General features: G+C 34.9%; 2 protein-coding genes across 2 annotated transcripts; one reads left to right on the plus strand and one right to left on the minus strand.

Moving 5' to 3' along the window:
- Nucleotides 1-8,586: 8,586 nt before the first annotated feature.
- On the minus strand, nucleotides 8,587-10,014 carry LOC118647663 (protein I'm not dead yet-like). The gene is made up of 2 exons (XM_036292947.1): nucleotides 9,913-10,014; nucleotides 8,587-9,741 (listed from the first exon to the last, which is right to left on the minus strand). Exons 1-2 carry the CDS (start codon nucleotides 10,004-10,006, stop codon nucleotides 9,428-9,430), a joined length of 408 nt encoding a protein of 135 aa, XP_036148840.1. The 5' UTR covers nucleotides 10,007-10,014; the 3' UTR covers nucleotides 8,587-9,427.
- A 13,916-nt stretch (nucleotides 10,015-23,930) lies between these two features.
- On the plus strand, nucleotides 23,931-26,997 carry LOC105828399. The gene is made up of 2 exons (XM_036292946.1): nucleotides 23,931-26,003; nucleotides 26,368-26,997. The coding sequence occupies exon 1, from the start codon at nucleotides 24,268-24,270 to the stop codon at nucleotides 25,999-26,001; it is 1,734 nt and encodes a 577-aa protein (XP_036148839.1). The 5' UTR covers nucleotides 23,931-24,267; the 3' UTR covers nucleotides 26,002-26,003; nucleotides 26,368-26,997.
- Nucleotides 26,998-27,281: the final 284 nt, after the last annotated feature.

Genomic DNA, 27,281 nt, shown 5'->3' on the forward strand with positions numbered 1-27,281 from the left:
TTTTACTAGAACTGTTCAAGAAGTAATTTTTTAATTGAAAGCTATTTAATAAATATAAATATAATTTATTTAGTAAAGATACCGTTTACATAGTAAAAGTTATTCACTTTAATAGTGATATTATTCGAATATTTTTTACAGTGCATTTTTTGATGTCGCTATCTTGTCTGCAGTAAATTTCAAATTTTTTAACTTTATTGATTTGTCACGATTTTCATTATGGAACAAAGAGCTACAATAAAGTTTTGGAAACATTAATAATGATGCAAAATGCATACGAAGAAAAATCTGTTGCAGGATGTCCATATCCATCCGGAATACTAAAGGACCCAGGTTCTAGTTTAGCTGAAGTAATTTTCATAATAAATTTTCTTTAATATTTTAGAGTTTGGAGTTATATATCTTATAAGGGAAATGTTACAAGTGTCCGACGCCAAATTAATTCTCCTTGAAATATGTTATCAAACACACAAATCTAATATACACATATTTTTTAAAAAAATAATTCTTTTCTTTTGAAGCGAATATCGTCGGAAGTATAAAAAATAGAAAAAAAAAATTTAATTAAAGTTGTACAGTTTCAAGAGTACTTTGAAGTTGTAAAAAAAAGTTTTTTAAATTTTTGTTTAACAAAATACTACCATTTTAATTTTTTCCAAATTAAAAGGGTTTTTTTCTAAATTCGACCATGCATATTAAACCTGTTACAAAATCATTTTTGAGAATTGATAAATATTTCAGTATATACGTTATCCGTGCTCATATGCGCAAATAATTATTGTCTAAACAAGAAGATATAAAATATAAATCAATATAATTGTTTCTAACATCACAAATTATTAATAATATTAAGAATTATAATGGTTTTTATTACTTTTCTTTAAAACTAATACAACTTTTTATTTTACTTATTTCTATACATTATTTCTTTATAATATCTTATAAATATTTTCTTAAAACTATTTTCGTTTTTATGCTTTTACATTTTGTTTATTTACATAATAAGGTTGTAATTTACATAATAATTTATTAATAAAATTATATTAATAAAAAAAAATAAACATTTATTAATAAAATAATTTTTATATATCTGTACAATAAATTTGTATATTTTTTATCGTTTACTCATTATCCTCATTACAATAATAATACTCAATGAAGAAATGTTTTAAATATAATGACTTTTTGCACCACAAACATTTACTACAGCTACATTATTGCAACTTCACATTCCAATAAGACAATACATTAATTTAATAATTTTTATGATTATTATTACATTGTTAAATTAAATATAAGATTTTATGAGGATGGTAATTGATTGTGTATCAGAAATTAATTTTATTATATAATTTTATTACGTAATTGTTTATGCAAATTTATTTTTTTTAATCAATATTTAAAAATCTGGAATCTTATATAAAAGAAAATTTATTTAATTAACTGATGTTATTTTATCAGATTTCGATGCCTTTGCAATAACATTTGTTAGCTTAAATAAAGTTTATTTTATACATATATATATATAATTTTATATATAACTATGTATTATATATATAAAAAATAAACTTCTAAAAGTCACGTATCTCTCATATCAAGAACGTGATGAATTACATGTTTTCAATTAAAATGTTTGTGCAATTGTTGATAATACAAAGTGCATATGAGTACGGATAGCTTATATACGGAAAAATTATAATTAATTCTTGAAAATGAGAGATATTTGGTAACATAACTTTAATATACATAGTTGAATTTACAAAAAAGAAACTTTTTAATTTGGCGAAAAAAAAGTTTTTTATTTCAAAGAAGTAAAAGTGGAGGATGTTTTGTTAAATAAAACAATTTAAAAAAATTTTTTTTTCTTTTTAATTTTAAAGTACTCTTTTAAATGTACAACTTTTATTAAAAATTTTTTTTTACCTTTTATACATTGGCAAAAAAAAAACGTGACAAAAATTTTTGATCGAATTTTTAGGCAATATTCAAAGTGATGCAACTTTGCGGAAAATCCTCCAAATTACATGTACTTTTTTTTAAACTAAAGGGCAAAGATTCTACTTTAAGAATCCCTACACGAAAGTTTGATTTGTTAAGTGTGAACCTTTTGTATCGTATGAAAACCAAACATGTTTTTTTTAATTGAAAAAAGTAAAAGTTTGTTATCATTTTTCACAAGTTTTTCGTTAAAATTTTGCTAATATTAATCCAGATTCTTAAAGTTTATTCTTTTCTAAGCAATAAAAAACATATCGATACGATGTTTTTTGTTGATTGCACACGAGTTTGAAATTTGCACCGCATTTTAGGGTATTTTAGCAAATAAATATGGTATTTTTTTTAATATCATGAATTTTGATTATTAATATTATATTGCACATTGATTTTATTCGTGTTTAACTCAATCATATCGCCATCATCAGAGTGACCCGATGTGCACTACGTGGAAGTTGACGATCGAATTTTACACATCATATGAAAAGGCCGATTTAAAAAAAAATTCGAATTTTCATTTTTTATGTATCAGTATGTGTATATTTATGTGTGATCCGAGCAGGTTGCTAAAATGGCGAACCTTCTGTTGACTTTAGTGAAATTGGCGCGTCAGTTATCCATTATATTAAATCAGTAAGTGCAAATTTCCACCGATGAGTTTCAGAGCCGCATGATGTGCAAAATCCAACCGTTAATGTCCATGTGGTGCACATTGGGTCATTCTGATGACGGCGACATGATTGAGTTAAATACGAATAAAATCAATGTGCAATATCATATTGAGACTTAAAATTCATGATATTAAAAAAATACCTTATTTATTTTGTAAAATAGCTTAAAATGTAGTGCAAATTTCAAATTCGTGCAATCGACAAAAAATATCGTATCGACATGTTAAATATATCTGTTAAATTGATCTGTAACAAATATATATTTATAAGCTTTAGTATTCATGGATCATCACAAAGTATCAGGAATGCTATTCTGTAACCACTTAACGACAACTATCGATGTCGTTAAGTGTCTTTGCGCACGTTTTTTGACATATGAAAAAATATGCGCAACGGAATAGCACCTGTTCACATACGATCTTCGTAGTTAAACAACATTGCAAGTTGCTGACAAAAGTATAGGTGATCGATTTTTCGAAAGAAAAACATTTTTTAAATAAAAGTTGTACGGTTTCAAGAGTGTTTCGAAGTTGTAAAGGAAAATTTTTTTAATTTTTTTGTTTTACAAAATACTCCTTCCTTTCAAAAGGGTGTTTTACCATATAAACATGAAATTCCGTACATAAAAAAATACGTGTCTCTTTGATTTTTATGTTTTACAGCAGTGCTCGACGTTAGTTGCCCTTTTCGGGCCACAATTTCAAATCTGAAGTCGCAAATCCTTGTGGAAAAGTACAAGCATGGACATTGTTCCACTTTGTAAGCAGGGGGAAGGGTTGTAGGTAGATCGCTACGTGGAAAGTCACAAACCCATGTGACGTATTCCTATACTGAATAATTATCATGTGTCGTATTTATGAAACTTTTTTTGTTAGTGACCTTGATAACATATGTCAAAGTTGAAGTCATCGGTTGCCTTCCCTAAACTGAATAATTACCAAAAACGTTTTTCTTTTAGCGATAAAACATTATCTTCGCTGATGCAAGTTAGTTCTTTTAAAATCTCTACAAATATATCATCTTTAGTAAAATCGTACAAATGACTTTAGAAAATCGCATTAAACTTTTTTATATTACATTAATTAAATTATATTAAATTAATTTATATTAAATTAATTTATATTAAATTATACACAAATGGCTTCAGTTTTTTCAAATTACTTTTTCCATTTTATAAAAAAGTTGTTTTCTTATTTGTTATGTTTTAACGTTTTATTATTATTATTAGTGGAATAGGCTTACTGGGAAAATTACTATTTAAAAAAACGTATTGAACAATAATACCTGAGAGGTGATGTGGAAAGCTATTGTCAAAATTATAATTATATTTTATCAAAAATATATTATGATAACATATTTTATACATGTAAAATAGTTTTATATACATAATAAAAATATATTAATAATAAAATTATTAATATTCAATTATTTAATAAAAATAAAAGGTATTTAACAGGAGAAACATTTTAGAGAAAGGAAGAAAAATAAGGAAGGTCTTCTCTATGGCTCCTGTGCCGCAGAAAAAACTGCTGTAAGTTTAAATAAAACGATTTTTTGCGATTTCTTATTTTAAACGTTAAATTTAACGTAAACTAAACAAAATATTAAAAAATGTTTCATACAAAAGTTTTACAGCATACATACCTCCTTTTAACTACGCTATTAATTTTTTGGGAAAAAAAATTTTTTTTTTAATAGCATAGTTAAATAAAGGTATTTATACTGTAAAACTTTTGTATGAAACATTTTTTTATATTTTGTTTAATTTACGAGATATATCGAAAAACCGCAAAAATCGTCTCAACTTTAAAGGGTCGTTTCACCCCTTCAAACCGTTTTTAGGCACCAACTAAAAATTTCTAAATTCATGTATTCACTCCCTCTACATTTACGCCAAGTTTCATTAAAATCTGAATTTTCGAGTTCGCGAGGTTCCCTTGTCAGTGTATAATGAAGTGTTGTATGAGGCAATGAGGAAGAGAGAGATAAAGAAAGATCTGGTTAGGAGGGTGAAAAAGTTAACGAGAGAGACGAAAAATAAATTAAAAATGAAGGGAAAAGTTTGGAAAGACGTTTGATCTGCGAGGGGAGATCAGACAATGATATCCTCTAAGCTTGTTGCTGTTTAGTCTCCTGATAGCGGATCTGAAGGAAGAGATGGGTAAGATGAAATGGGGAGGAGTAAGGTTGGGTGATGAAAGAATATACTCGTTTGCATATGCGGACGACATTGTGATTATGGCGGAGAAAAGGGAAAAAAATGAAGAGTATGATAGAGAGGCTGAGGAATTATTTGGATAAGAAGAGTTCGTATTAAACTTAAGTAAAACAAAATCGTGGCAAACACTGAATCGGATGACATATGAACAAGCCATCCGTTCCGCTGAGACAAGAACACGGAAACAAAACAGTAAGTATAATAAGATCAGTCTTCAGGTCCAAATTCCAGTTTCCACACGTACAGTAATAAATCTTGACAGTCAAGCTTTATCTCCATCTGAAGCTTCTGTCCTTTCCAAGAGACTTAATTTTGCAGTTACTATTAGCATCCCTACTAGCATCCCTAGAAATGAAATCACCAGCCAAATAGAAAAGGCTATTTTTCACCTTTTTCCTGAAAAAAGTAACGACATTAGAAAATGGACGACCAAAATCCTCCACAAGGCAAAAGTCCCCAGCCAAAATGTCAGCAGAGAAAAACGCTTAGCATTCAGAAATCTGAAACAAAATAATATGTGGTTATGGAAGACTACTGCAAAAAAATCGAAACTATGCTGTCGGATAATAAAGTTTATAAAAAACTTAAACGCAACTCGACTATAGAGAAGAAAACGACTTCTCCTTTCAGATATGCAAATTTTCCTCCTCAAATTTTTAGAAATCTAATCCCCAGAAAATCTTCGGCTCCTAGTCTCTACGGTCTTCTTAAAGATTTATAAAGAATTAGTGCCATTACGCCCCATTGTTAGCAACAGAGGTGGACCCATTTATAATTTAGGCTATTTCACCAGACCTCTCCAAGAACTTACTCGACTCAATGATTCTAATACTAAGAATTTAAGATTTTGTGAACAAAATTACTAAAATTAAAACAAAAACTAATGATATCCTTGTAAGCTTTTATATAGTCTCATTGTTCACAAATGTTTCAATACAGGACAATTTGAACATTATCAGAAAATCCGACAGAATTGCTAAGAACCTCCTTCTATTAATAGAACATTGTTTAGCATAAACTTAGTTTTAGTTCTAAAGAGAATTCTTTAAACAAACTACTGGAGCAGCAATGAGCTCTCCCATCTTACCCATTATCGCAAATATCTTTATGTAACATTTTGAAAATCGAATTCTAAAAAACTCTCAAACCATCTATATGGTTCCGATATGTTGATGACACTTTTGTGATCTGGAGCCATGGCAGAGATGCCCTTTCTCAATTTCTTGCCCTTCTCAACTCTCAGTATCCTAACAAGTTCACAATAAAAGTAGAATAAAACAACCAAATCTCTTTTTTAGATGTGTTGGTTAGAAGAAACAGAGATGATACTTTAAGCCATCAGGTCTATCGAAAATCAACACACACAGATCAATATCTTTACCTCACACCATCACACTTTGCAAAAGAATTCAGTCATTAATTTACTGATATATAGAGCCCTCATAATTTCCAAATCAACTTCTTTGATTGGAGAATTAGAACATCTTAATCAAGTTCTAACAAAAAATAAATATAGCAGCAAAAACATTAATCGAACAGTCCAAAGAATAAAGAACAAAATTTCAAGTCTCAACAACATCGGAACGCTGGATGAAGAGAAAGAAAAAAAGAGAAGGGAACAAGACGACTTTTCTTCCGTATCTTCAAGATACGACAGAACACATTAGCAAAATTGTTGCGTAGACCCAAAAGTGATCTTCAAACCACAAAGAAAGATTTTCCAATTACTTCTTAATGCAAAGGATCAGAGACCACGTTTAGAATCAGCAAGGGTATAGGAAATCCCCTGCCCCTGCGGAAAACTGTAGGGTGGCCTTTACTTGGACACAGTGCAGATAGACACGTTGCAAATGGACACAAAACGCAAAGTTGTACACCGTACATTTCTGCACCGTAACCGTGACCACACACACACACACACGCGCGCGCGCACAAACGAGGATACAACGGGGACGTTCGGCTCTTCTTTCGCACCCATTTTACCGGTAAGGGTGCCCTAAACAAAAGGGTATAGAAATGTATGGTGTACAACTTTGCGGTGCAACTTTGCGATGTACAACTCTGCGGTGTACAAAATTTGTGTGTCTAAATAAGCCGTATCCATTTAAACAGTGTACATTATTTTGTGTCCATTTCCAACATGTCCATCTACACTGTGTCCAATTGTACTACGTCGAATTAAGCCACTCCCAAAGTGTACATAAGAGAAAGGGAGAAAAATCAGTACACGAATAAAAAAATATCAACGGTGTACCAAATACGGCCACTTTTCTTAATCAGCCTTAGCCGAACACTGGATGGAGACTGGACACTCCGTGCAATACGAAAAAGCTACAATGCCAGCCCCTTCTCAAAGTTACTTCGCCAGTAAACATCGTGAAAGTATAGAAATTTTGAAACATCTCGATAGTTTTAATTGTGATAAAGATTATCAGATAAGTTCGATTTGGCACACTGTCCACCGATTTTTTAATTAATTAATTAAAATATTTTCGAGTAACACATATTAATTGACAAATAATTAGCCATATTTTATTCAGATTGGCCAACAATTAACCAATAGTAGGCCAATGAACTGTGCTACTATTGGACAAATAGCTCCGTCCCCTCTCTTCACCCCAACTCTACCACCAGGACAAAGGGTACATAAGAACGGTCACAATCCAAGAGAGCTCAGTATCGGAGCTCCTAGCCTTGATATGAAAACTACAACGTTTGCGAAATGTCGGCGCAACGCTGTATCAGGACGCGACATGTATCCGGAAGCCCTTTCTATTGGAAGCAACCTTAATAGCCGTGAAAGCTTTAAGTCTAAAAGTAAAACAAAAGTTATAAGATTTAAGAGAGGGAGGAAAGTTAAAGAGGATTATTTGGAAATGGAAAGGAGATAAGATTAAGGAAATTAAGAAATTTACTTGTCTAGCGTATGTGATAAAAAAATAAAGATCAAAAGATACATGCTAAGGAGAGGGCAAAAAAGGCGACAGCGATTATGGAACAGATATGGGGAATAGGAAAGCGGAGATTTGGGGGAGACTGAGAAAGAAGGTTATGGTTATTCGCCAGATTAGCCAGTGGCGAGTTATGAAGTGGAGATCTGAGAATGGAAGGAGAGAGAGAGAGAAAGTAGAGTGTTTGAAGGAAAGATATTTGAGGTGAGTGCTGAGAATAGAGGTTCAGATAGAGTGTCCAATTGTGCGGTGTCCAATCGTGCGGTGTCCAATTGTGCGTGTCCAATTGCGCGTATCCAACCGAACCGTGTCCAATCATTACATGTCCAAATGAGATACTTCTATTGAAATACAGTCGGGAAAGAATTAAAAAAAGAAGAACTGTAGATAAGAGCAGGGAAAAGAGCATAAAGTTTTGAAGAGAGATTAAAGAGGAAAGAGGGATTAGAATAGCCAAAAAGTGTTTAGAGAAACTGAAGGAGAGGGCGGGCAAAGAAAGAATAATAAAGGAAAGGGAGGAGAAAAGGAAATAATTTTTTTAATGTAGAGGTTGGAAAATAGAAGAGATGGAGAAGAAAAGAGGGGAAGAGAATGGATGATTTAAAACCATGGAAGAGGCAGAAGAGGAGAGGCCGGGAAGAGAGAGAGGTGGAAGAGAATAAGAGAGTCGAAATATAATAGATGGTGTAGAGTGTGGTAAAAGCGATGGGGATATCAGAATATAGAGAAAAGGGAGGTGGGAGAGAGTAGGTGGGAAAGGATCGCAAGATTTAGGTTAGAAAATCAGATGATGGAAAAGAAATATTGAGAGCGAGAGAAGGAAAAATTATGTAGGCTATGTAAGGGAGAGATGGAAATGTGGAAGCACGTGTAGGAGAGGCGTAGGGAGTGGGGAATTGGGAACTGGCAGAATATGATGGGAAGGGTATTGAGAGGAGGAGAGAGAATGAGGAAGGAGGACTGGGAGGATTGGGAGGTGGAGAATGGAAGACAAAGCAGGAGAGAATGAATGTGGAATAGTAAAGGAAAATGTTAAATATAAAATGTTATAATATGAAACAAAAGTTGATTAAAGTTGAAACGAAAAGGCAATAAGAAACAAAAGTCCTAGCAGGAAGCGTGTGTGTAGGTGTCGAAAGAGGGAGAGTATGGACGTCGTAGCGTGCGAATGTTACACCCTCAGTAGATTAAGTTCTTAAGTGTAAGTAGGTTAAGTGTTTCACGTTAAGTTTAGATAAAGCTATTGTGTTTGTATTTTTGTATATTATTGTATTTGTAAAAATTTGTAACCCTAAGGGGAACAATAACATATATCTATCTATCTATCGATCTATTTATCTATCTATCTAGGTCGCTATCTCGTTAAACATAGTAGCTCGATATAACGATATTGGATTGGATTTGAAATTCGACTTCAAATTTAAATTCAGTGACCAAATAATATTATTATACACACCCCTAGATGTGAGGTATTGTAAAATTTCGATCCCTTTTTTTCTCTTGTGCACAGGGATATAAACTGGAAAATTCTATGCGTAGTCGGAAAGTGTAATTCAATATTTGTTATAATTCAACATTTTTGAGTTATTGATTCAACATTGTTTTGCTATATGGATTCTTACCATGTGAGCGACGACAGGTAGAAGTATATTAGCTGTGCCAACGTTCGAAGTAAACTCTGTCAGAGTATTAACAAACAGAAGGACAACAGACAGCATTAACAGAGGAGGCAATTCCTTCAAAGGCACCAAAGCTAATCCTACTTTCATGGCAAGTCCAGAAACACTGCTACCTTTAGAAACAGCGAAACCGCTGCCTAACAGAAATACTAGTCTCCATGGCATTTTTTTTTGAATAATTTCCCAAGTGATCAGACCCTCGGACGATCTAGTCGGTCGTCTGAATGCTGCAATAAAAATTTTATGATTACTAAGGTTTTCATAAAATTAAGAAGACAAATTAAGTAGCAAATCACTTCTCGCCAATCTCGTTAATTTTTCTTTTCTACAAAAAAGATCTAGAACTATCTACTCGAAGCGTAAAACCATATTTGACTTCGTGGCTTAAAAATTCTTACAATCTTTACTGTAAAAGTGTATAAAGATCGGCTCCTTCGGGATGAAAAACATTAGCAGGCATACGAAAACTGCAGGCATCGAATCCGCTATCATTCTATACAATAATTTTTTGTTAAAAATAAAATAACAAGTTTATTATAAAAAATATACATTTTTGAATTTTTGCTAATATCTTTTGCAAAAAAATGCTTTTTAATAATAATTTTAAATTAATTCATATGTGAATTAATCTGTTTTAACATTTAATTCTTTTTATTAATAAATATTAATTTACAAATAAAAATTTTTATGCTTACACATTTGTCAGAACTTCCGACCATCCGCGAACAAATCCAGGAGCTCGAAATACCCATAGAAATATGCACCCCATAAAAAGAATTGCAATGGAGATTTCATGAAACGTCATAGGTCCCAAATTTTTAAGATTTTGACTTATCACCTATAAGAATCAACGTTTTCTTATTAAGGCTACGTTCTAAAACATTCTTTTTGAGAAAAATTTACCAAAAAGTTATAGTTCATGTTACGGATATTATCTCACAAATTTCTTAACTTTTAACATTCACACTTCAAAATCTCATCACGTCCATAGTCGTTTAGATCACATAAATACTCAATATATTAAAGATATTGATTGTTTTAAGTTAAAAAAATTTAATGGATAATCTTTGAACATCTTTTTTTAAGATGTGATTAGTTTTTTTATGAAATTTGATATAAAATACGAAGAATAAATTCGAAAAACAAAAAAATCGAGAAAATGACTTTTTATTAAAAAGTTCACAATTTTTACAATTTTTTATATTTTAAGCTGAAAGTTTAATGAGATTCTTCAAATGCTAAATTTTGAGAACAAAAATAGTTTAATTGTAATTGTATAAATCAAAATATTTATTTTGAGAATCAAAGAGGTGAATTTTGGGATAAAAAATTGGAGTAAAAAACAAATAACTTTTACAAAGTATACTTATTTATTTATGAAAGTAAAAGTTTTTTACATCAGTATGTACAAAAATGTTCAGGATTCTTAATTTAATGCTATTTAATAATAAAAATAGCTGTATATAAAGTTTCTTGAAACTAAATCTTTTTGAGTCTTTTAGACCCCAGTGAACGTTAAGGGGATCTTAAAGCCGTCTGTTATATCGACACTTTTCTAATAAACTAATTTTTTAATCGGCTTAAAGAATTACAAAATTCTTTTTACAGAATTAAAATACGCACAAAAATCTAAAGGAAAACGGTCGAGTTAATAAAAAAATTTAAAAAAATTTATTTTTTGCATGTAAAACTGTCATTTGATGACAATATTTGTTTAATATACAAAATCTATGATACATAAATATAAAATAAAACCATATTTTTCTAGGAATAACATAATACGAACAATATCATGCATTTCAAACTAAGATAAAGAGCTAAAAAAAGATTAGCTAACTTAATTTTTCATAATTGCAGATCTAGATACAGTATAATACAAAGGATCATCTAAAAATAATTTTTTTTATTCTCGGATTAATTCACAAACTGATATTAATACAAGTACTTTTAGTCTGGAAAAGGATTTCCAAATTTATAAAAGAAATACGTACGAGAGCTTGTTAATGATGTACACAAATGACTCTACATCATCGACCTCGATCAAATTTGACGAGTACTTTAGCATTCCCTTAAAGGTTAAATAACAGCTAAAAAATTATTTTAAAAGCATGAATACAAATTAGAACCACGCGTGCGTGCGCGTGCGTGCGCGCGCGCGTGTGTGTGTGTGTGTGTGTGCGTGTGTGTGCAAAGGATTCTCTGCACCACATGGATTTGCGACTTGTCCGTTTGGTCTGTGCGCATTTGCTCTGTGTCCGTTTCACTCAGCCTGCTGTCCGTTTATTACTGTGCACATCTAGGACTCACTCGGACAACATCAAGCGGAACATACTGAAAATTACAATCGAATAAAAAATGATCAAAGCACTTAAAGATAGTGTTTTACGTAACTTGGATTCAAATGTACCTTTTCAATTTAAGGAATATATATTTTGGCCAAAAAGAGCATTTTAAAAAGAAGAAAAGAGCACCCAAAATAAAAATGCCGTCCGTACTGTCATCTAAAGAAGGTTTGAGATGGTATAACGAACAAGAAGAAAGAAAAAGGAAAATTGAAGAAGAGAGTAGTTAATACTAAGAGCGTTTTAACTATGGAATTCAGAGGGGGAAGCGGGGTGCGGGGGAACTTGTAGGCGCGGGGGTATGACGTCACGCGGGAAGGGGGGATCTCGCGGTGCGGAAATTGCTGACGCAGGATTTTTGAGTCCGCGACCCAGGAGCGGGAGAGGGGGAATCGGAGTCCGCGACCGCCGCCGCCCGCCGTTCGTCGTCTGCTGCCCGCCGTCCGCCGCCGCCGCCGCCGAGCGAACAAGGATATGTACGTGATGTATTAGAATGTTCATGCGACCAATTTGGTGAGGTGAATGTTTGGGACCTGTGAGTCGTTTATTTAATATGTCGCCATGATAGATGAAAATCATGAATATTGGATATAAAAAATTATATTATAAAAAATTATATTATAAAAATATTAAATAAATGCATATTAAATATATGAATATCGGGTGGGAGCGAGAAAACGTGATGGGTAGTATGTGATGGGTAGTTTGCGAATTGCAGGAGCGAAAACGTGTGATGAGTGTGAGTGAGAGAGCGTGCGAGAATATGTATGTAAAGCGTGCGATGAGTGCAAGTGAGAGCTTGCGGGAATATGTAATGGGTAGGAGCGAGAGCGTGCGAATGAAAGCGCGCGAGAGATGGGAGTGAGAACGAGAACGCATATTTTATATATTTATATATTCATATATTTAATATGCATTTATTTAATATTTTTATAATATAATTTTTTATAATATAATTTTTTATATCCAATATTCATGATTTTCATCTACCATGGCGACATATTAAATAGACGACACACAGGTCCCAAACATTCGCCTCACCAAATTGGTCGCATGAACATTCTAATACATCATCGTTCTGCGCTCTACGGATATTTCTATGATATCGTTTCCAAAATTTTTTCCTTATATTAATAAAGCCTCGTATTCTGATGTCATCCCGATAGATCCATGGCTAGAAAAAATTAATATTTTTTAATCTTACAATTTAACAACTTATTTTTTTTTTAATATAAATGTCTAAAAACTTACTTGCTCGTCAATAGGCCGAACTGATACTAATCCTCCTAGGGGAATGTCCATTGGAGGACCAGGAAGCGGTATCCCCACGCGTAATTCGTTGTGAATAATGACAAGCTGGATCGGCGTCTCATCCACACACACGTACTAAAAGACCAGAAGAATACAATTAAAAACTTGTACAATTATTATTTAATTTTGTACACTGCACATGAAAATTACACTACTTACACCGGTAACGGATATTCAATACGGATGGTTTGCATTTTCACAAAGGTCTTCCAGAAAGTCTTCACTAATGTATGCACGATCTGTCTGCGTCGTTGAGAAACAGTAGACTAAAGGTGTGAACCGCCATTAAACTATTATCAAACTGCATCATACAGCTATCGAACTGCATCATACAGCCATCGAACCAATATCGAACTATCACTTGTGAAATGAATTGAAAAAAGTCATGTTAGTTTCAAAGAATTTTTTATCTACACATTATCGTACGTGATTTATCAACGAGATCGTCTTATATAAGTTATCTCGGTCAACGTCTCAATCAAATAGCATATTAAACGTATCATATTCCATTTCATACATTTATATATCTTATATCATATATTTTATATGGGGATAGGATAGAAAACATTTTATTGCATTTTATTTTTTTTTATTTTGAAAAAATTTCACAATTATTTTGGTGTTGCGACCACCAGTTATATATTTTAAATACATATTGTAATGCACAATTCTTAATATGTTTTTTACATCGTATAGTATTACTAACATCCAGATTATTTAAAGATTCAATGTCTTTGTAATCCGCATCCAATGTCTTGATATATATCCCATTATCGTTATCGAGTATATCCGACAACCATTCTCGTTTCTGAAGTTCCTTAACGTATATGATAGTATTGCTGTCATCCGTGTTACACACAGCACATGTAATCAGACGTTTCGCCATGCTGTACGGGATCATCCCGTCCTTCCATTGCAATCCATGATGATAGACAATCAACCAAGAAGCGCAAGACATGTCGGATTTTGTAAGAACACGCCATGGCATGGGGCTAGCAAAAATGTAATGCGTGAGAACGAATCCTTTTCTCAGTACCGCCACTTCCTTTACGACAAATTTTTTATCGACAATGAATCCTTGCAGATCCACAAATGTCGGTACGATCATGACGAGTAATTTTTCAAAACTGTACTTTAACGCCAAATATCTCAATTTTTATCAGTTTGATGTTACATGATTTTGCGCACTACGTTGGACAACAGACAATATTCAATCACAAGATCATGTAAAATGAGACAATAAGCGGTAGTATTCGCGGGAACATTTTCTTTGCAATCAAATTCTATGCGCACATCTACAGTAGCACTCTTGATGGATTCGTTTTGTCGCGAACAGTCAATGACCGCAAAAGGTCTTTTTCCAGGAATGTGATTACATTCAGCAGCGTTTCACACTCATATCCATAATAAGATTTACCAAAACGTCAATACATGTCATACAGAATAGCATATCTAAATTTATGAAAGTCTAAATTCATATCGTCATACGGATAAAATTCAGAGTTTAGATAAAGTTTTACATTGGTTAAATTACAGTCGTCAAAGATTGTAACATCTTGAGACATGATATTTTTTTGACCAATCTGCAGTCAAAGATATCGAAGCGTGGTTTCTCGAGTTGAATTGCAGTTTTAATAGTTCATGAATGTTTCATCGTACTCTGCAGCAAAGAATATTCGTACAGATCCCAGGAGCGAAAACTCATACTTAGACATTGTCCACTCTCCAAAGCTCGCAGCAAAGATAATTTGTTGACTTTGTTTAACGTAACATGCGGCATTCGCCACTGCACTTTAAATAATTCAATTTCCGGTTGGGCCGTAGAATTTCCAACGATAGAATTGTTATCGTTGTGCGCTCGTATCAAAATCAATTCATGACGAGCGTTAACAATCACGCGTTTGTAATCTTCGCAAAAGCCCAATAATACACTAAGAGGTACGCAAAAGTTGAAGTGTCCTTTCGATAGGTTATACGAAAATTCCCATCCTACATTCTGCATAATTACTGCTTTGTCATATGATAACAATACATAGTTCTTGAGAGTGCTGGTTATTCCAACGTTTCTGTTGCGATCAATTTTCACACCGTTGAGTTCATATCGAATTTCATCAAACATGAATGCCACACAATTATTTCTGAGATTTATCTCATTCTTATCCTTATCCGTATCGTCTTTCTTCTTCATCACCAATCTTCCTTCAACGTAGAGAAAACTTTCATATGGTAACGTGTATAAATCCTGCTATTGTATGGGTATCCTTATTTCATCGCTGTATCCAAAAGTGGTGTTGGCGTACGGATTGTACGTATGAGTCTCAATCTTGACGATACTGTCGTCAAAGATCGGCTCGCCTCCAATGTTCAAGATGTTAGACATCTGAGATATTTCGTACGATGAATCCCAATGATTTTAAAAATTCAACGTTTGACGCGGTGAGTTTCTTTTTATCAGACGATCGAATATTTTTAACTGTCGTACAATTTATTTCACACGGCCGAATATTTTTGATTGGCGTAAAAATTGTGTCCTTCACTTGCTCATTCAATACGAGCATCTCACGTTATCGTCTTCGTACGTGTAATCTAACGGTAATCTCCTCTCCACGAAAATCGAGTAATTGACAGTCCTGATTCACAATGCGAATCGTCAAATCAGTAATGCTCCGTGCGACGATTGGAAGGTAAATGATCTGTGCAGGCGTTTCTGATATCTTATATCCTGGTGGTACCCTCGACAAAAATTCGTGTATCGTGTGTACGCACTTGTCGTTGCTGTACGCACCCGCAGTCACGTAACATTCTATGCAAATAATGTTTACGTTTATGTTATTTATAGGTGCATCAGGTTCATGCCACATTCGCGATTCAAGAATACGACGCGATGAAAATCCCAACAGCGATCCAACGTTGTTAGGTTTAAAGAAATTTATCCGATAAGCACACATAATCTCGCTCTTCATTGTATTATTGTTAGCACGAATCACCAGCGGATATTCGCTCTCTTCTTCATCTTCTTTGCGAAACGTCCTCTTTTCCGCAACATCGGGATGAGATTGGAAAATTGCGCGTTTCAAATATCTATCTATATCACGCAATTCATACGATTCTTCGTGAATTGTAATTTCCTTGTTGTCTTTGTCGTAATAAAATTTGTTATTCGACGAATTTACATTAGGTATGGTATAGTATGTTTTGAAATCTGTGAGGTCGAGCTCGTAATCGCTATCGCTCAAATCTATGGCTGGAAAATAGCTTACCGCGAGAATGCTACTCTTGCCGGTTAGCGTAAACGTCAGTGACATGTTGAAACGAATACTGAGTTAAATTGCACAATGTTAGCAAATGGTAGAATCCCCGGCACTTGAAACATCTCTTTATGCTGAAATGATTGAACACAGGACATTTTCTCCAGCCTATATTCAACTTTTCTTTTTTTAACATCAATTCATGTGTTACTTCATCTACTTCAATTATTAAAGATCTACCTTCTTTTCCTTTCCTTCTAGATTGACTATCATCCATTTTTTTCCTTTTCGGGATTTTCTTAACTATGCTTATACGAGATTCACCAATACTATTCTGTTTCTTTATTGTATCTATTAGCTCATCGTCATCCAACTCTATTTCTTCCTCGCTAATATTAACAATTTTTATTTTCGGCTTCTTTTGTAGTGATTCTGTAACATTATAATTGTCACCTAGTTTAGACTGTACTACATCTTTTAATTTATCTATTTCTTCTCCGGTCTCACATCCTAGAATTACTGTTCCTTCTCTTCCTTTTCGTACCTTTGTTATCCCCATTGGCATATTCTTAATATCAACCTTTTCTTTTATTATTTTTTTAGTGGTCTCACTTTCTTGCTGAGTCTTTGGTTTGATGATTATGATGTTTTCCTTCTTTTTCTTCGTTGCCTCACTGTAACTGTCGCGCACATTTTCCGCTGACGCCTGCATTCCTCCTCGTATTATTTTTCGTAGGTCTTCCATTTCTTGTTTAATAGCTTTTATTTCCTCTTGCACTGTTTCCTTAATCAGCATTTTTATTTCTCGTTTGCATGCCATTTCATCTTTCATCTCTCTCATAGTTCTTACTAGCTAATCAATTTTCGTATCCATGCCCACGTTGACTCCTATCGCTCTGCTTCCGCCACTTCCTGTCGATCCTGTAGAACTTAGTCTTTCTCTTCCGCTTCCCGTCTGTATTGGTGTTTTTTTCACATCTATCTTTTTCACTGTCTACTGTGAACTTCTCATATGGGCCAGGACAAGACACATATTCTCGATTTTTGTCATACACCTTATGTTTACTTGCACATCCTGGATGAAAAAAAGTTTGACACATGACTTACATGTTACGACCTAACTTTTTATTTCCTTCTTACATGCGGCACTATATTCCGCATATTCATCGACCATATTAGTAAGTATCGGCTGATGCCGATCCTATCGATACGGGCGCCCACTCACGTACGTAACTTTAATTAATATACACGTCACTATAAATGTCTACCTGTCGCGACATGTATGACCCGCATGGAAAATACACTGATTTTCCACATAGATAGACGCACTTTCGCTAGAAAACTTTGGTCCTATTTGGTCCTTACGCGTATTCTTACAGTCACGACACCTTTTTATAATTTTCTTTTACTTCTTCATCACTTTAAATTAACTGCATTTGCGGAGCGATCTTTGACACGTCCATCACGCAGCGGTGAGACCGGAATGGGGAGGGAGGGAGAGAGAGAGAGAGAGAGAGAGAGAGAGAGAGAGAGAGAGAGAGAGAGAGAGAGAGAAAGTTCGCGCGAGAACACTCGATCACGGTGTTTTCGGATATCGCGCGCGAGCGAGGATACGGGCGGCTCGTTCGCTCGTGGTATCCGCGTGGTCTCGCCTTCTGCATCTACCCTGAAACGTTCGTGTACGCCGAGTGTCCTGGACCGAGCAGGAGCATGATGTAGTCAGTCGGCCTGAGATATTTGTGGTGTACAGATCGCCGTCTCCGCGTACTGCAAGTCAAGGCGGAAGCGCGTATCCTTCAGCTTTCGAGTGCGTTTCTCGCATAATCTAATCTCAATTATTTATTTCGATAAAGAATCCGCGGTGTGTGACTGCGGGCAACAATTATGAACATCAGTTAATTACACAGTCACACAAAAAAAAAGTGGTTGGTCCGGCGGACTAGACTAGTCAATCCTTATTTTTTCGAATCCGAATCTAAAGTCAGAATTGCAAAGTTAGCTCGCATTTTCTAACCTCAAAAAAAAATTTTTTTTTAATATTGGTCCGTTGGGCCAGATTAGTCAATTCTTATGTATTTTGACCCGCTGAATCCGAATCCAAGGTCAGAATTGCAAAGTTAGCTCGCATTTTTTAACCTTAAAAAAAAAAAATTTTTTTTTAAATGTTGGTCCTGCAAACCAGACTAGTTTGTTCTTATGTATTTTGACTCGCTAAATCCAAATCCAAGGTCAGAATTGCTGAATCGGCTCATTTTTTCCTAACCTCAAAAAAAAAATTTTTTTTAAATGTTGGTCCGGCGGACCAGACTAGTCTATCTTTATGTATTTTGACCCGCTGAATCCGAATCCAAAGTCAGAATTGCTGAATTAGCTCATTTTTTCTTAACCTCAAAAAAATTTTTTTTAGGTTAGGAAATGCGAGCTAACTTTGCAATTCTGACCTTGGATTCGGATTCAGCGGGTTAAAATACATAAGGATTAACTAGTCTGGCCCACCGGACCAATATTTAAAAAAAAAATTTTTTTGAGGTTAGAAAATGCGAGCTAACTTTGCAATTCTGATCTTAGATTCGGATTCAGCGGATCGAAATACATAAGGATTGACTAGTCTAGTCCGCCGGACCAACCACTTTTTTTTGTGTGCCTGTGTAATTAAAAAAGAATTTTTTTTGTGGTTAGAAAATGCGAGCTAACTTTGCAATTCTGACCTTAGATTCGGATTCAGCGGGTCGAAATACATAAGGATTGACTAGTCTAGTCCGCCGGACCAACCACTTTTTTTTTGTGTGCCTGTGTTATTTGAGTAAAAAGGCGAAATGGTTGGAAGATTTATTTAATCCAGTGGAACGCTTACTCTGGATAGACGGAAACCCGTCATTGTGTGCGACGATTGGAATAAAGTGGCGTCTCATTGAAATATCCATTGCTTATTTCATCACCTGCCTAAATCCGCTTGTAATCATCAGGTTCATGAGATCCACGCACTTCGGACTCGACAGCGCTGAGTCGTTCCGGTGAATCTAATCACGGGCGCAATTAAGTTCGAATCGCCGCTTGCGCGCTTGCACAGAGAGAGAGAGAGAGAGAGAGAGAGAGAGAGAGAGAGAGGGGGGGGGGAGCGGTGGTGGCGGGGGAGATAGTTACTCCCCTGCCCCCGCAAGATGGGCCGTGCAGTCCAACCAAAAGGACTGGCCGGGGGGATGGGACTCTCGTGATTCGAGCGCACCCGTCCCTTCCCCCCCGGCGCAAAGCGCGCCGCCTGTTACAAGGCGCGCAAGCGTGGTGGGGCCCACCGAAAGTTATGCTGGACAGCGATTCCCGGGGGGCCCCCCACAGCACGCAATCTAGGCCATCCGTGGTAGGTTTAGCGGATAAGACGGGTATTGCACGTGAGTGGAAAGGACTAGCCTTCCACTCACCAACCCGTGAGTCCCACATAATCCTCGCCGGCGAAAGTTACGTGCGGCGAGGGTATGCGTAAATGTATTTCCACCTCGTAAAAAAAAGTGGTCTGCCGGACCAACATTAAAAAAACTTTTTTTTGAGGTTAGGAAATATGAGGTAACTTTGCAATTCTGTCCTTGGATTCGGATTTAGAGGATCAAAATATATAAGGATTGACTAGTCTGGTCCGCCGGACCAACCACTTTTTTTGAGTGAGTCCCAGATGCGCACAGTAACAAACGGACACAGCAAGCTGAGTGAAACGGACACAGTAACAAACGGACACAGACCAAACGGACACAGTAATCAACGGACACAGTGCGAAACGGACACAGTAACAAACGGACACAGACCAAATGCGCACAGAGCGAAACGGACACAGTGCGAAACGGACACAGACCAAATGCGCACAGAGCGAAACGGACACAGACCAAATTCGTACACTGCACATGCGCACAGACCAAATGCATATACGGAAAATCGCAAACCCATGTGATGCAGTGAATGCTTTGCACGCGCGCGCGCGCGCGCGCGCACATACACACACACACACACACACACACACACATGGGGGGTGCAAGGGAGGTCTTCAGCCCCCCTCCCGCACCCAACCCGTCCAAGTCGCTAACCTATGTGGACTTTACTCTGCTTGCAATGTACATGGATTGCATTTGGTCCGTGCGCACGTGCAGTGTGCGCATGTGCAGTGTGCGCATTTTGTCCGTGTGCATTTGGTCCGTGCGCATTTGGTTTGTGTCCGTTTCGCTCTGTGCACATTTGGTCTGTGTCCGTTTGTTACTGTATCCGTTTCGCACTGTGTCCGTTTCGCTCTGTGCGCATTTGGTTTGTGTCCGTTTGTTACTGTGTCCGTTTATTACTGTGTCCGTTTGTTACTGTGTCTGTTTCACTCAGCCTGCTGTGTCCGTTTATTACTGTGCGCATCTGGGACGCTCCCCTTTTTTTGTGTGCCTGTAAAATCAATGAAACTTTAAATTTTTAAGTATATAAATATATGATTATATATATATATATGTGTGTGAATATATAAACATATACAAAAATTAATATTGAACAATGTAATATTAATTGCGTTCAACAGAAAAAGCAGCTTTGTAACCATTTATTTGTAAAATTCTTTTGTATGATTGATTTATGCATTTAGATCCGACAAAAAATAGGAGCAAGAACCAATCGTATTAAAGAATTTTGCAACAGTTATAAAGCTGCTTTTTTGCTCAACTTAGTTATTCTTAACATTTGTAAGCTGCGATTTACAATTTATTACTGAACACATTATTTTATTTATCATGCATACCAGGTATGTAAATATGAAACCGGAATTTTTGTATAGAAAATGCACGTTTATTGTATGAAAATGATAAAAAATATTTTATTCTAAGTATTACCCATCGCTTGCTATATATTTTTCCCATCTCTCTGACAATTTGTGGATGCCACGCTAAAAAAACTGTTTCTCTTTTGAGACAAACCAATCATCGATCCATTTTCGTACATTTTCGTAAAATGTGAAGCGCTGTTCAGCAAATGCGTGTCGATGCGAATAAGTAATAATCGGATGGAGCCAAGTTTAGTGAGTAAGCCTGCGAAAATATTTTTCAACCAAACGCCTCAATCGTTTCCTTGACCGGTTTTGCTGTGTGTGATGGTGCATTATCATGAAGCAAAATCACTTTGTGTTACCTTTTTTGATGTTCTGGTCATTTTTTACGCAAAGCTTGATTCAAATCGATTATTTGTTGTCGGTATCGTTCAGTATTAACGCTAGGTTTTAGTAACTCATAATAGATCACACCCTTCTAATCCCATCAAACACAGAGCATTGTCTTCCATCCATAGCGATTTGGCCTTGGAGTCGGTGTCGATGGTTTGCCTGAAGTTACCCATGATCTTCTACGCTTAAGATTTTCAAAGTATCCACTTTTCATCGCCAGTCACAATTCGATGGTGAAATGACTTTCTTTTGTACTTCGCGAGCAGCATTTCGCAAATGGTTTTTCGGTTTTCTTGCTGTTTTTCATTCAATTCATGTGGAACCCATTTTCCCATCTTCTGGGTCTTTCCCATGGCTTTCAAATGTATGGGAACGTGTCATATTTAATTGATCCGCGAGTTGTTGTGTTTGAGCGTCATCTTCATCTAACAATGCTTGCAATTCGCTGTCTTCAAACTTTTTCGGTAGTCTTCCACGTTCTTCGTTTCTCACGTCAAAATCGCCACTTTTGACATTTTTTAACCACTCAAAGCACTGTGATTTACCACGAGCATGCTCACCGTAAGCTTCGACAAGTATTCGATGCGAATCTGCAGCAGTTTTTTTTAAATGGTAACAGAAAATCAATGCTATCCGTAAATCGTAGTTTCCAGGTATGATGTATCGAGATCACGATGCGTGATCCGGGCGTGCCGACGGGCGCGCGAGAATGGGGAAGGCGGCCGGAATCAAGCCGGCGTGACGACCGGTGAGTCAGTTGGCTGTATCGCTATATAAGTGTAGCACAAATAAACGTCTAGTGTAACGTGTAAAGTTAATTACAAGACACAACACCAGGCACTAAATTCGACATGTTCAACGCTATTAAAAACTATGTTGTATGAAACTTGTATTGTTGTGAGTTGAAAATCTTTATCAGATGTCAAAATAAGAAAATGGCGCCAATGACGCGGTTCGATGATAACTACATTGACAGCTAGCGCCATCTATGGACAAATTCTAGTTTCATATTTACAGACTTGGTATTGTTATTAATCTATTTGACGTATTTAATTTGTATAAAAAGTATTAATTTATTACGGTTTTATTACGAATATAAATGTTTCATAAATACAAATATTTTATAAATAACCTAACCACATCACAGTAACACATGCTCTGCATTGTACTACACCATATTGTCGGTATTAATGACACGCATGCGCTGTAGTATTTCTGCGATACGATTTTTATAAAGTGACCTTACTAGTTATATTGTGTCTACATGTTAGTTTGAGCAATATATACGCAATATAGACGCAAGTAACGTCAGATTCGATTTGTTTCTTAATATTTATACATTAGGCCAAATTTAATTGCCTGTTATATAACGGTGCTGACGCAGATAGGGTTTGAGCAATGTCGCGGTTTTTCACTTCGACTCCAGATAATGCTTAGTAAACGTTGTATGTTGCTATTTATTGGTGTTCTATATAGTTTTTGTAATAAAACACTGCTTCTCGATTTCTTAAAATTGCGTGCCAATTAATAATTTTAACAAAAGACCGCATGTCAAAAGCGCACGTATTAAATAAAGAAAGTTGGGAGATTCAATCCCTGATTGAGATGTTATTTTTTGTAACAAAAATATTTGGGAGAAAATAAGAAACAGATGCTTGTTAGCATCATTATTGTTAAATTGATTATTAATTTAATAATGTAATATTACTAATCTGATTTAGCTTATAACTATGTTTTAAAGATTAAAATAGAAAAATCTAAATAAAGAAATCTATTCGACGCACAGTTCAATAAACTTTAAGACATAAAATTACAAAAAAATATAAGAGCGAAGACCAACTACGACCGAATAAAACACTTTCTATTAGAATAATTTTTGATTTCACGTTTAGGAATCAAATATCGTAGAGATATAATTAAAACACTGATTTAAACCTATATCTTTGCTCTTCAAAGTGCATGTTTAAAACTTAAAAAATTTTTTTCTTTCAAAACCCGTACAGAAAAAAACTATCAAAAACTATTGAAAAATAACTATTTAAAACTATTGAGAGAACTATTTGAAATTTCAAATAGTAAATTCGGACATTACTATTGGAATCGTCAATAGCTTACTATTGAAATGAATAGTAACTATAGGCATTTACTATTTATTACTAATGGAATCGTTAATAGTTTACTATTGGTGTAAATAGTAACTGTAGGTGTTTACTATTCATTACTATTGAAATCGTCAATAGTTTACTATTAAAATGAATAGTAACTTTAGGCGTATGTCAATAGTAATGAATAGTAATGTTCGAATTTACTACTTAAAATTTTGTAGTTTTCTTAAGGGGTTAGACCCCTTTACAATTTTCAAAAAATCGAAAATTTTTTTTTTGCTTTAAAAAATAGTTTGAAGCCTCTAAAATAACATGCAAAAGGTCCGAAGTTAAAGTTCGAATTATTTCACGAGATATAGAGTCTACAACGGACTCCTGTACCTGCGCGTCAGCGCGTAACAATAGACCGAGCGCGCCAGCAATAGAATGAGATCGGCAGATGAAAACAGGCTCAGTGCCCTTGAGGTCCCTATGTGCCTAGAGTCCCCTCCACTACTTTCTAACGTATTTTTCGACAGTTTAAATCTCTACAGTCGTTAGTCATACATCGACGACGAAGCACGTGTACGAAATGGATCAGCAAAAAAGAATTAATCGAAAAGGTTCAAGATCTATATTAGGACGTGCTAGCAGACCTAAAAAACGACCAACTCCGCCAAATCGTCATTCCTTTGGTGAAACGAGTTCTTCCGCGAAAAAACTAAAACATTCTGACGAGGAAGTACCGATAAGTGCGACGCATGGATATCGAATAATTAGTTTTGTGGCGATATTTTCGAGTTTGAGCGAAATGTTGAAATGTAAAACATGTAATGGCAATATAAATTTCTCTGAATCGAATATTTGCGGACTTGGATTTAAATTGGTTGTAAATTGTGACAATTGTGAACCGCGGTATATAAATTCGTGCCCGCTTATTAAAAACGCGTATGAAATTAATAGACGGATTGTATTTGTTATGAGACTTCTCGGAATTGGTTATGATGGAGTAAAAAAGTTTTGCGGTCTAATGGACATTTCAAAAATGTTTACCAAAAATGTATATTATGACATTTTAGAAAATATACATATCGCGTCGAAAGCTGTCACCTCTATATTATTTTCTGAAGCTGCTTGTGAAGAAAAACTGTTAACAGCACAAGCAGAAAATACATCTGAACTGGCAGGATTATATGTTTCTGGTGACGGAACATGGAGAAAGCGAGGTTTTTCGTCCTTACAAGGTGTCGTGTCGCTAATTGGTATACATTCTGGCAAAGTTTTAGACATTATCGTAAAATCATTATATTGCAAGGGTTGCGAATATGGAAAAAAAATTGAGAATACACAGGAATTCGAAACGTGGGAGGAATCACATAAGGATACGTGCTCAATTACTCACGAAGGAAACGCGGGAAAAATGGAAGTAGACGGAGCGGTAGAAATGTTCGCAAGATCTGAGGAATTACATGGCGTGAAATATACATCATACATCGGCGACGGTGACTGTAAGACATATAAAGGAATTGTTGAATCTCGACCTTACGGAGATGATGTCTTGATCAATAAAAAAGAATGTGTCGGTCACGTTCAAAAACGAATGGGTGCACGGCTCCGTAAAGTAAAGAAAGACACGAAAGGATTAGGAGGAAAAGGGAAATTAACAGCTAAATTGATAGACGAATTGAGCGTGTATTATGGATTGGCTATCAGGAGACATAAGGATTCAAAAGAAGAAATGAAAACAGCAATATGGGCTACGCTTAAACACAAATGTTCTACCGACAATAATCCGCAGCACGACAACTGTCCTCCTGGGCCAAATAGTTGGTGCACCTGGCAAGTGGCCAAGGCGAACAATAAACTAACAGAATATGTTCATAAACCAGCTCTACATCAAGATGTCATAAAAGCAATCACCCCTATCTATGAAGAACTGAGCAGGGATGATTTGCTAGAGCGTTGTGTGGGTGGTTACACTCAAAATAATAACGAAAGCCTTAACGGATTAATTTGGTCCTTTGCTCCCAAAAAATTATTCAGTGGCTTAAAAACCGTGGAAATAGCTACAAATATTGCCGCCAGCATATTCAATAAAGGCTATGCAAGCATTATTTTAATGATGAACATAATGCACATTACTATCGGTCCGATTACAAATAGCATTTGTGAAACTCTGGACGAGAGACGGATTTCGATCGCCGAGGCGCGAATGTTGCAAATGTCTAAAGAAAGCCGAACTGCGCGCAGACAAGAAAGAATGTCCATTCAGGATTCCCTGTGCGAGAAGAAGAATTTATATTACGAAGCAGGAATGGCAGATTAGCGGTAAGAATAAAAAATTTTACGATATAATTGAAAAAATGTGTTGTAAAACTTTAAACGCGTTTTTCTCGAAACCATGTTTTTCAAAACGGTGTGCAAGGTTTCTCAGAGTGTAATTATCGGATTGACTTGAAATTTGAAACACATTATCTTTATAACAATATCTAAGCATTGACCGACGATTTTTGTAATATCATTGTTAGTTTAAAAAATATTGACAAAATAATTAACAATTTTTTGGCTAAAATTTGTTCCAAATATTCAAGAATTTTTTGCGAGGTTAATTTTCAACATATTTAGAAAAAGTTCGGTCAATGCTTCAGAAATACACTATATTATAAGAAAATATTTTTGTTTTTTGTTTCAGACAAGCCAAAATGGCGGAATTAGGTACACCAGTTGACCGCGCAAAAAAAACACGTTTTAGTAATAAATTTATAACTCCTATAATTATTAATATTTTTAATTGTAATTTTATATCTTATATGTTTATTGTATACTTAGATCATATGCCAAATAGCAACTTCGTAGTTTTTATAGTTCTCCGTTAATCAACGTTCAAAAAACACCTATTTTTTAAGCCCGTCAAGGGGGTCTAACCCCTTAATAGCTCATTTTTTAGTCACAAAACATTTTTTACTCACTTTTATACAAAGAATCTCGTGTATTTTGTGTTAGGTATTTTTGTTACACCCTGTATATTAAATAATAATAATAATATAATATATATTATATTATACATTAATATATTATATTAGAATATGTAAATATTGTAAACAAGAAAGCGAAGCCATCTCAAGGGATGGCACAGTCTTAGTGGGTTCAAATTTAATACAACTCGAGGTTAACTCATAGTGAAGATGGTGATGTAAAAATAATTTGTAAATGTTATTGTGCCGCTTTCGAGTTACACAGCGAACAAACAGACAGACACACCAAACAAATTTATTATAATAGATATGTGTAATATGTGTATATATACGTTTTGCAAAATGTACAATTTTTATAATTGTAAAAATACATAAATTGTAATCCAATATTTATTAATTCTACCATGAATAAGTAAATCTTATAATTTACAGAATATATATGCGCGCGTGTGTGTATGTGTGGCATGTGTCGTGTGTGTCGTGTGTTTGAAATATTTTGAAGCCAAATATAGAAAAATATCGTGTGTTCGGATTTACAATTATTATCAAATCATCAGTAATATTACTCACAAATAGTTACTATTCATGTAGTTACTTCTCAATTACTGTTTAGTTAAGTAGTTGTAAATAG

This window comes from Monomorium pharaonis, chromosome 10 (assembly GCF_013373865.1).
Source record: "Monomorium pharaonis isolate MP-MQ-018 chromosome 10, ASM1337386v2, whole genome shotgun sequence".
NCBI lineage: Eukaryota > Metazoa > Arthropoda > Insecta > Hymenoptera > Formicidae > Monomorium > Monomorium pharaonis.